Consider the following 14036-nt stretch of genomic DNA (forward strand, 5'->3'; position numbering starts at 1 on the left):
ACTTTACATTCTTACACAAGTTTATACGTACTTTATTGATGATGATGTATTTTTCATTCATATATGACCCGATAACGTTAGCATATTTTTTAAAAGGAAATATTAGATATAGAATATACCAACAATATTCACTGATAATATATGTTTACATTAACATATGTAATATATTGCTAAAATGGTAATGATATTAGAACAAATTATTTATAATCTTTAAATTTATATCGAGTTAACATAAAATTCTTAGTTTCCTACAAAGCTTCAATTATTTATATATTATTAATAAATTATAATATACTTCATTATACAATGCTTTTATATATGTATTAATTCTGTATTTATCCACATTAAAACATTCATTTGGTATTATATATATTATCACTGTCATTGTTAATATACTTCATATACAACATAACTATCCCCTTTAATTTATATATAAAATTGTTCTAACTCCTTTTATGTCATTACATATATAAACATATGACTTATGTAAATAATCTAAAAAGGAAAATTTACACTTTTATTAATAATTCATAATTTTCCTTCTATAAATGTTAAGATATATGTTACATATGTTTTAGCATCAGACTGCATTACTTTACTATTCTGTAATTTCATATAATTATGTTCCTCAAAATATATTTGTGTAAACAATATTCTTCAAGTTACATGCTGAAATGCAAACTTTTACACATTATTGCATTCCGAAAACATCAGAATATATCATTGTATCGATTTATTATATAGGTGCTTGTTATATTAATATTAATCTACTAATTCATAACTTTCTTTTCTTCAATTATTAACTTTTTATTTTATTTACATATATTATATTAAATGAAGAACATTTTCTTTTATAAGCTAATTTATTCCTTTGCTTATAACAAAATTCCTTTTATTATTTTCCTCTGTGATTTAGTGTCTTTGTTATTTGTAGATGTATTTTCTTTTTCATCCACTAATTTAGCGTAACCCCTGTCACCTAAAGTATATCCAGTCAATACTATATCCAATGAATTATTTCATAGAAGTCTATTAGTTATTAAAACTGCATATACATCCAGTTTATTCTCCTTAATCAAAAATGTTCCACATATATACTAAAAACAAGAATATAAACATTTATTATTTATAAATATATATATTTCTATAATAAGTAAATATAATATTCAAAAATAAAGAGATAAACCTCAAAAAGAAAAATAAGAAATAATATTATATTAATACAATATTGCTATAATGGCATATCCAAATTAAAAGTGTAAACACAAAGAATTTAATAAAGAACAGATTCATAAAATTTTCTTTCCTTGTGCATTTCTTTAATGATATTATATATTCAGTAATAAAAACATCAATTATATATTAATTCCTGCAGATGATAAAATAAACATATTCTATTTTGACTTTTTTTATTTTATTTAAAGGTAATAAATTGAATTTATATAGTTATACCTCATATTAAATGTTACGAACGTTATGTAACATAAAATTTGATTTGTTATAATATATATATAGGGAGATTTTACATAAAAATAATAATAAAATAAAATAATAGGAAAAAAAATAATATTAGATATGATAAAAAAATAAAAAAAATCATTCATTCAGCGATAAAATTTTTTTTTTCATTCAAAATAAAGTATAACATGTACAAAATATATACTTGCTATATTCAGAAGATAATTATGAATTTTTATATGGTTCCTAAAAAAAAAATAATTTTATACATTTTTTTGCACAATTTCCTTGTACAGTTAAATAATATTAATTACTTTTATAGTAAAACTAACTGAAAAGGTACATGGTATTATGAAAAATGTTTTTAATTATATAAAGTTTGCATTACTATTTATCTAAAATAAATACATATTCCTTTATAAACCATTCTGTATTAATAAATTAAAAATTGCTGTTACAAGGAAATGTATGAAATTACGAATACACTTTAAACAAATATAATTTCGGCGTTTATATTTTTCTATAAGGATTTTACAAAACAATAATTTTTATCTAAAGAGGAACACGGTTTCTTATTATTTAATAGAATATTTGAAAATACTTTTTTTTATAATATACTTATCTATTTTTAAAATATATATAAATATTTATAGAGAGAAATTTTAACATAATAATAAAAAAGAAGGTAAAAAAAAATGTATTACAAAAGCATTGTTTGAACTTCAATAATTTTAATAATATTTAGAAAATTTTTTTTTTTACAAATGAAATAACAAAAAGAATATATATAAGATATTTAAAAGGAACATAAAAAAGCATATAGGAATATAATTTACAAAATTTTCTAATGAAATAATTTAGAAAAAATTTATGCAATTTTATTCTAATACATACAATAATAAACATATTTTTAAAAGGAAGTATAAACAAATAATTTTCGCTAATAATATAAATAATTCTTATAACGAAAAAATTATTATATATTCCAGTAATTTTACTCTTGGTATATGTACTATAGATGTGATATAGTAGTAATAAACATTTATTTAAAAAAATACTATTACTGATTAAAAAAAAAAAATAAATAATCTTAATATTATTTCGTTATGTTAAAAATTAAAATAAAAAAAATTAATATATTTAAAAAGATGGTAAAATAATTATTACAGTTAAAATATTATTTTTCATTGCTAAATCATGTAAAAAAAAATTAACATAATTGTAATTCATTCTATTATATAATATATACATATAGTAATATTAATAAGGACACAACTATATCATCTTTTATTAGCTTTTATGAATTCAAAGACATACATTTTATATAAATAAACAAAATTTTTTATATAAAAATTGGTAAAAGTAGAAGCTTGTAAGATGTATATTAAGAAAAATGTCATAAAGCATATAATTTCCATTTTATACTTGGGGTTTATGTTAATTTTTTCAACTTTTCATTCATTCTATGCTATGTTAATTTTATTTTAACTCTTTTTCTTTTTCTCTTTTATTTAATAAGGATATTTAATGAATTATCTATTTAATTTTTTCAAGAATAAAAATAGAGATCCTTTTTGTCACCATTTTATTTTATCATAAATATTTAAATATATTTTTATAAAATAAAATTAAGTCAAAAATATTTATTTATTATAATAAAATGATAAATATAAGAATCTTTTTATTTAATGGAACAACCTAGTAACAGGCAAAAATTATAATCCTGAACAAAAAATTTTTACTACTAATTAAATCATACAAAAAATGTTCAATAGCTCATAGAAATATACTGTACCCTAACCTTGAAATATATAATTTATTCTTGACGTAACGTAAAAAACATAAATGTGTAGTATTACTATATATATATATTTTAATATTTTTTGAATTTTACTAGATATACTATCATGCATAATACATATTTATCTTGAATATATGATTCATAATAACTGATTATACCTTTTCTAATAATTAATATTATTAACATTATATAATTATAAGTTATATAGTGCTTTTTATTTCATTATATTGGTTAAAAACTAACAATAGTATACTACATATATTTTCACACAAAATTTTATTTTTATATTGTTCCACTAACTAATAGTTTTACATTGACACTTATATATCAGTATATTACTTCTTTTCAGCTACACTATTACTACAAATAAAATCTCAATAATATACATTTTAATGAATCATTAAAATGATTGAAATTTCTATTTTCATTTAATGCACTTTTATAATAATATTTTACTTATTTTACCAAGGCACTTTATTAATATTTATTTTTTTTAGTTAATCTATAATGCTTAAACCTTATTTAACTCATACATATAATATATATGTTTATGTATATATAAGTAATATAATATTAACAACAAAAACAGAAAGTTAAATTAATTAATCCCTTTATCACAAAATGTGTAATTCAATAATTATAAAGAAAAAAACATAGAACAAACATTAATAAAATAACCAATTTTATTAATTGAATATTTATTCCTTTTCTTATATAAAAATGTTAGTAAGGAAATTCATACAAAAATGACTAAAAAAGAAATAAAATTAATATTTTATGTTACATTTAGTAGTGGAACCAATTATCACCAGAAATTGTAATGTATAATAATACTTAAATATAATAATATTTTCAAATCAATAACAGACTATATTGGAATAAATTTATTAATATAAACGAAAATCTTGCTTATATTTCATCGTCTACTATTTAAAATATCATTAATGTTTTGTAACCTTTTGTGACTTACCAAAAAATTTTATTATATATTAAGCAAATTATTTTATAAAAATAAAAAGATAAGAAAAAAATATAAATAAAAATCATTTATCATATATATTACCTCATATTATATATATTATCTAATTATGTTTCATTGGTTTTCTTTTTTTAAATTTAATCATAGCTCTTATAAAACAAATTTATCCTTAATAAAAAAAAAAATTCATTGCAATAAGATTTATTTGTCTCATATTTCATTTATTATTCATATACAAGCAAACAAATAAAAACAAAAAAACATATACAACAAAGAAATTACATTCATATACTTCGTTTCCCCATACGAAATACATGACACGCTTACTCTTAATAAAAAAAAAAAACTCACATTTTTTAGTTGCATCATAATATAGTAATTTAATACTAAAATAATATAAAAGAGTCAAGACTGTTTTTCTTTTTGCAATGACATATAAATTTGCAATCTATATCAGCAAAACTATATAATCTGTTCTTTTTTATATTTATATCAAGTTACATATATTTTTCAAAAAAATCTTGCTATATGCAGAATTAAATATATAAAGGAATATATTGTGGTAAAATTAAAACGTATTTCAAAATAAAATGTGAATAACATTAAAATATTCAAATTTACAACAAAATTAAAAGTGTACCTTATTACCTTTGAGGATCAAAAAACCCCACAATCTGCATGCCTACTTATAATATCATTGAAATTATAGGTTTGATTGTTATTTTTGTATATCAATTAGAAATTTATATATTATAATCCCTATGAAATACTATTTCACATAAAGAAGTTTATTCGGTATAATTCATTTTACTTTTTAAATGTAATAAATTTTTATATTTTCCTGTTTCCCTTAAGTTGTAAAAAAACCTTACTAAAATTATAAACCATAATATATATAAAGGTATAAACATTTTCATAATGTCTACTACATTTTTACCGCTACTCGTAAGAAAATTAAATAATATAACATGTAATACACCAACTGCTAAATGTAAGATATATAAAGCAAAAATTGCCATATTTTTTCTTTGTATAAATTTTTTTATAAACCTAAAATCAGCATTTTTACTATATTCAAGTACATTTTTATAATATATTTTGTCTAACATTTTCTTCCTATTATAGGTATTAACCTTATTATATTCATAAAATTTACTTTTCTCTGTTTGTTTATAATCTCCTAAACTATTTGATGTACTCACTTTTGGCAATTTATTTTTTTTTTTTGATACCTTTCCATTCCTGCATATGTGTTTCATTTCGTAATATCCATTATTTAAAATATCTTCTTTTGTCCTTACGATATTTGAATACTTTTCCTTTTTATACTTTGCTAGTAGGCGATAATTTCTTGTATATAATTTTTCATCAATTACGTCCTTCTTATCCAAATATTTACAAAAGTTGCTCTAAAATTACAAAAGAAATATCCACGATTTAAAAAAGTAAAAAAACCCATGCTAATAAGAAATATTATTAGAAATAAAGAAAACACAAAAATGATGAATAATAGAAGTAACATTAACTAAAATATATTATACCACTTCGCTATTAAAACGATATATCCATATTAAAAAGATAATAACCGCAATTTTAATAAAAAAAAATAGATTAATTTTATTTTCCATATTGTTATTTTTAATATTGTATTATGTTTTGTTAATAACATATTATTTATAATAAATATTCTTTCATTGACAAGGGTTAACATATTTTGTTTTCATAGAAAATTAATATGCATATAAAATGTATATTACATTTTACAATATAGAAAATGTAAGAAATATCTAAATTTTTATTATCTTATTTTGGCTTTAATAATAATTACAAAAAATTAACATTAATTTAATAACATAATTTTAATGTATTAATAATTATATAGAATACTTAATTATATTATTTAGTGTAATAAAATAACTAAAAAATTATTATATTAATCCTTTTCAAAATAAAATAAAATTTTTTTTTTTTTTGATTTCTTAATACTTGAAAACATTCATTTTATATAAAATATATAATCTACAAAATGTAGATAATACAATGCTCTGTATATTTTGAGAATAAATGCTAATTCTAATTGTATTTCCTCATTAGTATTTACTTTTTGATAAACATTATATTTTGAAACAAATGATTATAATTTTTTAAAAATATTGATTTATTATCACAGTATAATAATAGTAATAATGAACTAAAATATAAACATTTTTACAAATATTGTATAATTTTAATTTTAAAAATCCTAATTTTTATGATTTATTTTATATTTCAAAAATCAAAATTCTATGATCCTCAAGTACTAAAAAAATATTAATTTTCAAATCAAATAAAAAGAACAGAGATCTTATATTTGTATCATAAATTTTATAAATTATATTTTACATCTAAGTTTAATTTATTCCATTATTTCTAAATGAAAATTTTTAAAATTTTCCTCTTTGTATATTATTTTTTTTTAATAAAATATATACTTTCAGAAAACATATTAATAAAATTTAAAGAAAAAAAAAAAAAAAAATGAAGATTAAAATTAAAATTGGTATAAAAATAGTGTATACAAAAAATAAAGTTATTGATATTTCTAACAAAATATATTTACCATATGAATACTATATACGCTGTATTAAATGTATAAAATAATTAAAAAAATAACAAAGTAATTTTGTAAAATGTATGATTTCCTAATTTTACTGCTAATAATATTTTTACAAATAAATAATTTTTAGTTAATTCATTTACAAATACATTGTATTAATAATAGTCTTTAGATATATAAATTAATGAACATTTAAATATATATTGATAAAAATATATTTAACAGTAAAATTATGTTCTATTAATACATTTAATTTCTTATATATTATAACAGAAAAAAAAATTATAAATTACAAAATGTTATGTAATTAATAAAATAATATTAATCATATAATATAAAACTCTATTGTTTTCTCTTAAATATTACTCTTCTAAGGAAGAGCTTAAGAAATTAACAAAAAAACAAAATATACTTAAAAAAAATTAAAATTTTTCTATTTATATTGTTTTAAGTTAAATTCATTATCAGACTGATTTTTGTGAAATAACTTATTTAGTTTCTTTTAGGTTTTCATACATGTGGGGTATGTCACATTTTCGCACAGTTAATATTTTAATATATATTATAAGGTAACATATTTAAAATTTTATAATAATACATGCATATAAATTATTAAATAAATTATGAAAAATAAGTGTATATATTATAAAATCGTGGAAAATTTTTGCTCGTAAATATAGCTTTTTCCTTTTAGTAACATTCTTTGTTCGTAAACATTTTTAGATACCTATTCTTATATAATTATTATTCATCCGAATAAATTGTTCATATTATTTCTAAATTAAGAAATAATACACAAATAATATAAATTCCTAGTAAAATATTTATATCTGTTCTTGTTAATTTTATATACTATTAAACAATTGCGTTCTTATTTATATATACATAACACAATAATGTTCATATTCTTTTCCCATTATATCTTCTTTATATTTAAGAAAAAATATTATTACATAATAATGAAACGAGCTAAATATGAAATAATAATAAATTTCAATTTTCCGAAAAACTATTATCATTTATATACTAGCCATGCAATATTATATATACAAAATATTAATTTAAATATTGAATTTTTATGTAACGTAATACATCTTATATTTTCTATATAATTTATATATATGGATACCCAACTTTTACCTAATCTACAATAAAACAAAAAATATTTTAAATTATTTCCTTTTTTATAATTTAACATATATATTATATTTTTTACAATTTCTAAAATGTTACCATTTATACAACAGTCATATATATAATTGTATCATGAAAAATGGTAATAAATTTTGTATTCAAATTCAAAACATTAAAAATGAATATGATCCTTATAAAAAACATATGATTAAGTTCGAAAATATACCCTTCTTAAACTTTGTTAATGACCGGTAACAGGCTCCTTAATATATATAAACCTAAGTTCCTGTAAAATCTTCATTAGTAGATGAAAAACACATAAAAAAGAACTTATGTTACTCGAGATTAATTTATCTATTAATTTCCAGTAATTATATTAACAAATATTACATTATTTTCTTTAATATTACTTTTGCTAACATTATAAATTATCCCAATTAAAAATGTGAATGTTCTTCTAAAATCACCTTAATTTACTGCGACATAAAGTTACTGTTGTAGCTATGTTATATCTACGAATATGTAATTGTTTTAAAATAATATTACTTTATTTGGATATTTCTGCCATATTCAATAAGAAAAAAAGTAAAGATTTCAATTTTACTTGGTGAAAAAAATGAACAAATATTAGTCATAGGTTCTGAAATTGAACATTTTTATTCTTGAGATAGCAGATACTATATAAAATTATAATTCGTAAGTTTTCTATAATAGATATATTTGTTCATCTAAAATATAATCTTTAACAAATTATTTGTAGTGTATATTAAAAAAATACCCCTAAAAATATGTTAGAATAAATTTTTTCAATTATAATAATACTAACAAAATGTTATACAAATGCGTATAATTCTAATAAAACTATAAAAAGAGCACATAATAAACAATGGAAAAGAATATTAAGAAACGAAAAAAAAAAAAACACTAGATAAATATAGAATAATTATTTCATTGAACTTTATTATGAAGATATAGTGAAAGTATAAAAATACATTCATATTAAGTACATAACCAATATTAATATCATTACTGATCATTAATCTAGTAATTGTATATAACGTTTATTGTGAGAAATTAATCCATAGAATATATAAGGAAAATTCAATAAATAAATGAGTATAACACTATCAATTCTTATATTTGAAAATAAAATTTTTATTGATGTTTTTAAAAACTAGTAAAAATATCTCATATATCAATATATAATTAATACACATATAATAATCTTTATACTATGATAATTAAAAAAACAGATATTTGGTAAATTTCGGAATCAAATTTTGGAAATTCATTGCTAGAACTATAGAAATTTATATTAAATAAATTATTCGTAGAACGATATTACGTAATATAACAGAATTAATAATAGCATTTAAAATATAACAACAGAAACATATCTGTTATCTTGTGATAATCTTGATAAATATACTTTAATGTATTATTTGCAAAAATACATATAAATATCATTTTCTTGTATAGCATGGTGATACGTTATATTTATATGTATAACTAAAAGTATATAACTCAAAATTAAAATATATTTATCATCAAAATAAATGTTTTTATTTTATTTTGAAGACATATTATCCTCTAAGGATTAGCTCAATATTATATTATATTGATAAGTGTTAACTCTAATATGAAATAACATGAACTATAAATTTTAATAAGTGTTGTTTTTAACAGTATAAACCGCACTTTTTACATCGTACCCTTATACATATTAGATAAAAAAAAATTATAACTTATCGTTGAAGCTGTTTTTCCTTATATAGAATTAATTTTGTATATATTTTTAGTTTTGTTCTATATTTCTCTGTATATGTATAACATTACTAGTTTATATAATGTTAATATTATTCATATTCAACATAACATCTATTTTAATATTAAAAGTTATATATGAAATAAATAAATAATAATAACCATATATACCATTTGAAATTACTCTTATTAGCTAATTTATTTTCACTTATTTCCTTTTTTCAGTTTTATTCTTAGCTGTTATATAACGAACTTATAATTAAAACAGAAATAAATGTATGATAATAACATTAACAATACATATAATTCAATTTTTATGTATATTTAAACGAATCAAGAACAAAACAATTTATAATGTAAAGATATAGCTACATTAATTCACCTTGTTTCTTTATATGAAGAACAGGATATATTTATTTGTAATTTAAAAAATATAATATATTTCTTTAATTATTTCAACAAATAATAATCTAAGACAAAAATACATTAGAAACAAAATAATCTTTATAGATACAAATATAAATTAACGCAGAATTTTAACTAATATATATGAATTGTTCTTTTGAATATTAATTTTAACTCAAAAGAAAGTATATTTCATGAAAATCAAGTAATATACATAAATATTAATGTGAATCATAAATCTGTGTTAAGTTCATATTCTATATTAAAATAAAAATTGAAAGCAATAAAACATTAAAATTCATAAAATATTAAATATTTTTATTTTTGCTTATACACACAAAAAACGCCACACAAAATGCGAGTGAATAAGCGTAACCGAAACAATTATATAATTACTTTTTACGTGCTTATATCAATATATAATTTACAAAACATAATTGTTAAAAAAAATTATATATTGGGGCTATGGAGATGACGCTTATCGCGCATTTCACTTATTATACGTGATGACCCTCTTATTTTTTTTAATTTTTTTGTAGATATAACGAATAAATAATAAAATTAAAAAACTCCATAAAGAAAGTACTGTAATTACCACTATTATTCCTATACAGAAAGATGTAATCGAATCGTCCATACAATATTGCATATAGTAAAATAAACTAATTTCTAATGCAAGAAACGCAGGCAAAAAAGGAAGAATTCTATGTTTATCATCTGTCTTCTTAAATTCTTTATATTAGCATTCGTAACACCCCTAATATTATTTATAAAATGTGTATTATCTAGCATTCTTTTTTCAAAATTTGAATCTCCTACAATGTCTACGAAAGATTTACCCTTTTTTGCTTGTTTATATCCTTTTATATTATTTAATGAACATTCGTTTGTTTTTTTACTTTTTCCTTTGGATTATTTATCATTAAAAATATCTTTCTCTTGATATTTTCCAATGCCAGAAATATTATAATTTAAACATCCATCATTTAAACCATTTTCTTATTTATTTTTTGTTAGTAATCGATAAGTTCTTGTATCTAATTTTCTACCTATGTTGTAGTGCTCAAGCAGGTATTTGTTATACATACACTAAAAAGACAAAAAAATTTTATTTATAAAAAGAATTATTCCCATACTAATAAACAGTACAAAGAAAAATAAAAAACGAAAAACAAAAATAGGAAAATATACTTAAATAACATTTTTATACCATATCATTGTAAAAAGGACAAATCCATGTTAAAAGGATAAACGTACCAAATTTCAGAAAAAAGCTTAATATAATCTTCTGTTGTATCATATAGATTTTTGATATTGCAATATATATTCAAATAGAAAAAAATTAACAATATTCTAATAATATATATTCCTAATGGTAAGGGACACAATATTTATTAAAAAAAATATTTTTTCATTATTTCTTCGTAAGGACTTAATAAAATATATAGAACTATAATGTTTATTACAACAAAGACTAACAAAATAACTTCACAAATATATTATAGAATTTATATCATATTCTTATTTATAAAAAGTCTCGATTAATATAATATAATTTCAACTTTATTCAAAAATATTCAAAATACTTAATTTAATTAATTAACAGTACTGTAATTAAATAATTTTTTTATTAATACTTTTATAAATTAAATATATGATCTATTAATATTTCAAAATATTAAATTTTCAACTTTGGAAACATAAAATATTAATAAGGAATTGTCATACTTATTCAGAGAATAATTACTAACAATAACAATTCTTTTTTTTAACTAATAATTCTAGTTTTCAATAAGCATTATATTTTTCAAGAATTGCCTTTTATTATTAAAAAGTTTTAATTTTTATAATAACGTAATAGTGTTAATAATAAATGGAAAAAGAAATAATTTGTGAAGCTTATTGCTTGTATTAGTTGAATCTCATTATACTTGCTATTTAAACAGAACCATTCTTTTTATATGAAAAAATACAGTATTTAAAAAGTCCAATTTATAACATACTACAAGATCAATGAAAAAAAATATTTAAGTAAAAAATTTTTTTTTCATTTTCATCAGAATTTTTAAAAAAAATTCATTATTTTGTTTCATTTATATCATTATATTTAAATTAAAAAGTTTATAATTTATCAACATAATTATTATATTTTTATTTTTAACTAAATATGCATATTTATTAAAAATATCTATATAACAAAAAAAAAAAAGATAAAAAATTTCACGAAAATTAGCATTATTATATTTCTATTATTTAAATATTAATACGAAATTATCTTGATCTTCAGAAGTATTATATAACATAGTATTCATTACCTGTGCCCATTTTTTTAATTTCAGACTCAATCACAATTAAAATTTTTCGAATAAAATATATTAAAACAAATTTAAAAAATTTATGATATTCCATATGAAAATTATAAATTATAATAAATTATATACTAAATAAAATAATATCTTACGAAGTATTTACATACACAGGGATAAGTTTGGAGAATATTCGTTTTTTATAGGAATTTTTTGCATTTTTTTTCATTAATTATTTGTGTATTTGTATAAATTATTATTTTTTCGTACTATTAAAGCATATTTTGCAATGAATTTAAATTCTTTATAATTTATTTCATTTTTTTCTTATTACAAAGTATATCCAAAGTGAATGATGTTTATATATATATATATATATATATTATTATTTAATCTCTATTATTTTTCGAATTCATATGTATATGCATTATAATTTTCATTCTTGTATTCTTCTAAATTTATGAATTATACATTAACATAAAGTATTATTAATAGATTATATACGCAATATTGCACCCTTTAGTGTAAATAGTTTCTGTTCCTTCAATATTTATATTTAAAGGATAAAAAACAAGATATTTTTAAAATTGCTAAGGAAACTTTGTTCTTAGCTGTAAAAATATTAGTGATTTTTTAACATTTTCAATATAAAAATGTTACATATTTTCGCATATCCGCTTAGAGCACAAAGCGTTATATATGCACATAATAGTATAAATCTTAATTAATATACCAAATAAATAAAATTTTATATTTTTATTCATACTCTTTCTATAATATTGTGATTACAAGTTAAATCGATTGCTTTTTGCTGGAATTTATTTTTCCAAATGATTCAATATATCCTATACCCTTAACTACAAATTCACAATTTATAGAAGTTAATATTTATTTATACAAGTGACCGCAAGAAATAATGTTCCATTTTAATTTTATCATTATAATTTATATTCTGTCATAGCGGAATTGTTCATTTCTTTAAACATTAATTATATTTATATATTATTTATGATTAACAATTTATTTATATATAGGAGTACTTTTATTATATGTTGATTTCATAATATATACGACCTTTGCACATTTATATAAGAATTTATATACATCAATATGGTATATTATATTTCTCATTTATTTATGATATTTTCCCTTTTACTACAAATTATTTCTATTCATATATGTAAGTCTTTATAAATAAAATTATAATTCTTATAGACTATTTTAAAGAAATAAACATACATATATATATATATATGTTTTTTCCTTATGTATTACTCTAAAAGTATTTCTTTTTCTTTTTTTTTATAAGTGTATGGTCTAGATCAGAAATTCGTTTATTAACGTAACGATTTAAATATCCTTTTGAATAAATTCGATTTTTTAATATTACCCAAAATTTTAATAATAATTCTAGCTACCAGTATTGTATCTCATCGTACAGGGTTGATCCAAATTTACAATTTTCCACTTATAAACCATAAATTAAAGTCTTTCCTTTACTTTTTTCAGAAAAAAACCTTTTTTATACTTCTATTAAACCACCTCCTGTTTTCTTTGCCGTTATTATCATTTCACCATTTATCTCATTAAAAA

The 14036-nt window shown here is 18.5% G+C and overlaps 1 protein-coding gene and 1 pseudogene across 1 annotated transcript, besides 1 other annotated feature; both read right to left on the reverse strand.

Moving 5' to 3' along the window:
• Positions 1-5026: 5026 nt before the first annotated feature.
• Positions 5027-5866, reverse strand: PmUG01_11014500 (Plasmodium exported protein, unknown function; the record flags this gene model as incomplete). Its single annotated transcript, XM_029005789.1, has 2 exons — positions 5027-5647; positions 5780-5866. The coding sequence occupies 2 exons, from the start codon at positions 5864-5866 to the stop codon at positions 5027-5029; spliced, it is 708 nt and encodes a 235-aa protein (XP_028862343.1).
• A 4721-nt stretch (positions 5867-10587) lies between these two features.
• PmUG01_11014600 lies at positions 10588-11437 on the reverse strand (annotated as a pseudogene).
• Positions 10588-11437: a sequence feature (Plasmodium exported protein, unknown function, pseudogene).
• Positions 11438-14036: the final 2599 nt, after the last annotated feature.

The sequence above is a fragment of the Plasmodium malariae genome (assembly GCF_900090045.1).
Source record: "Plasmodium malariae genome assembly, chromosome: 11".
NCBI classification, from domain to species: Eukaryota; Apicomplexa; class Aconoidasida; order Haemosporida; family Plasmodiidae; genus Plasmodium; species Plasmodium malariae.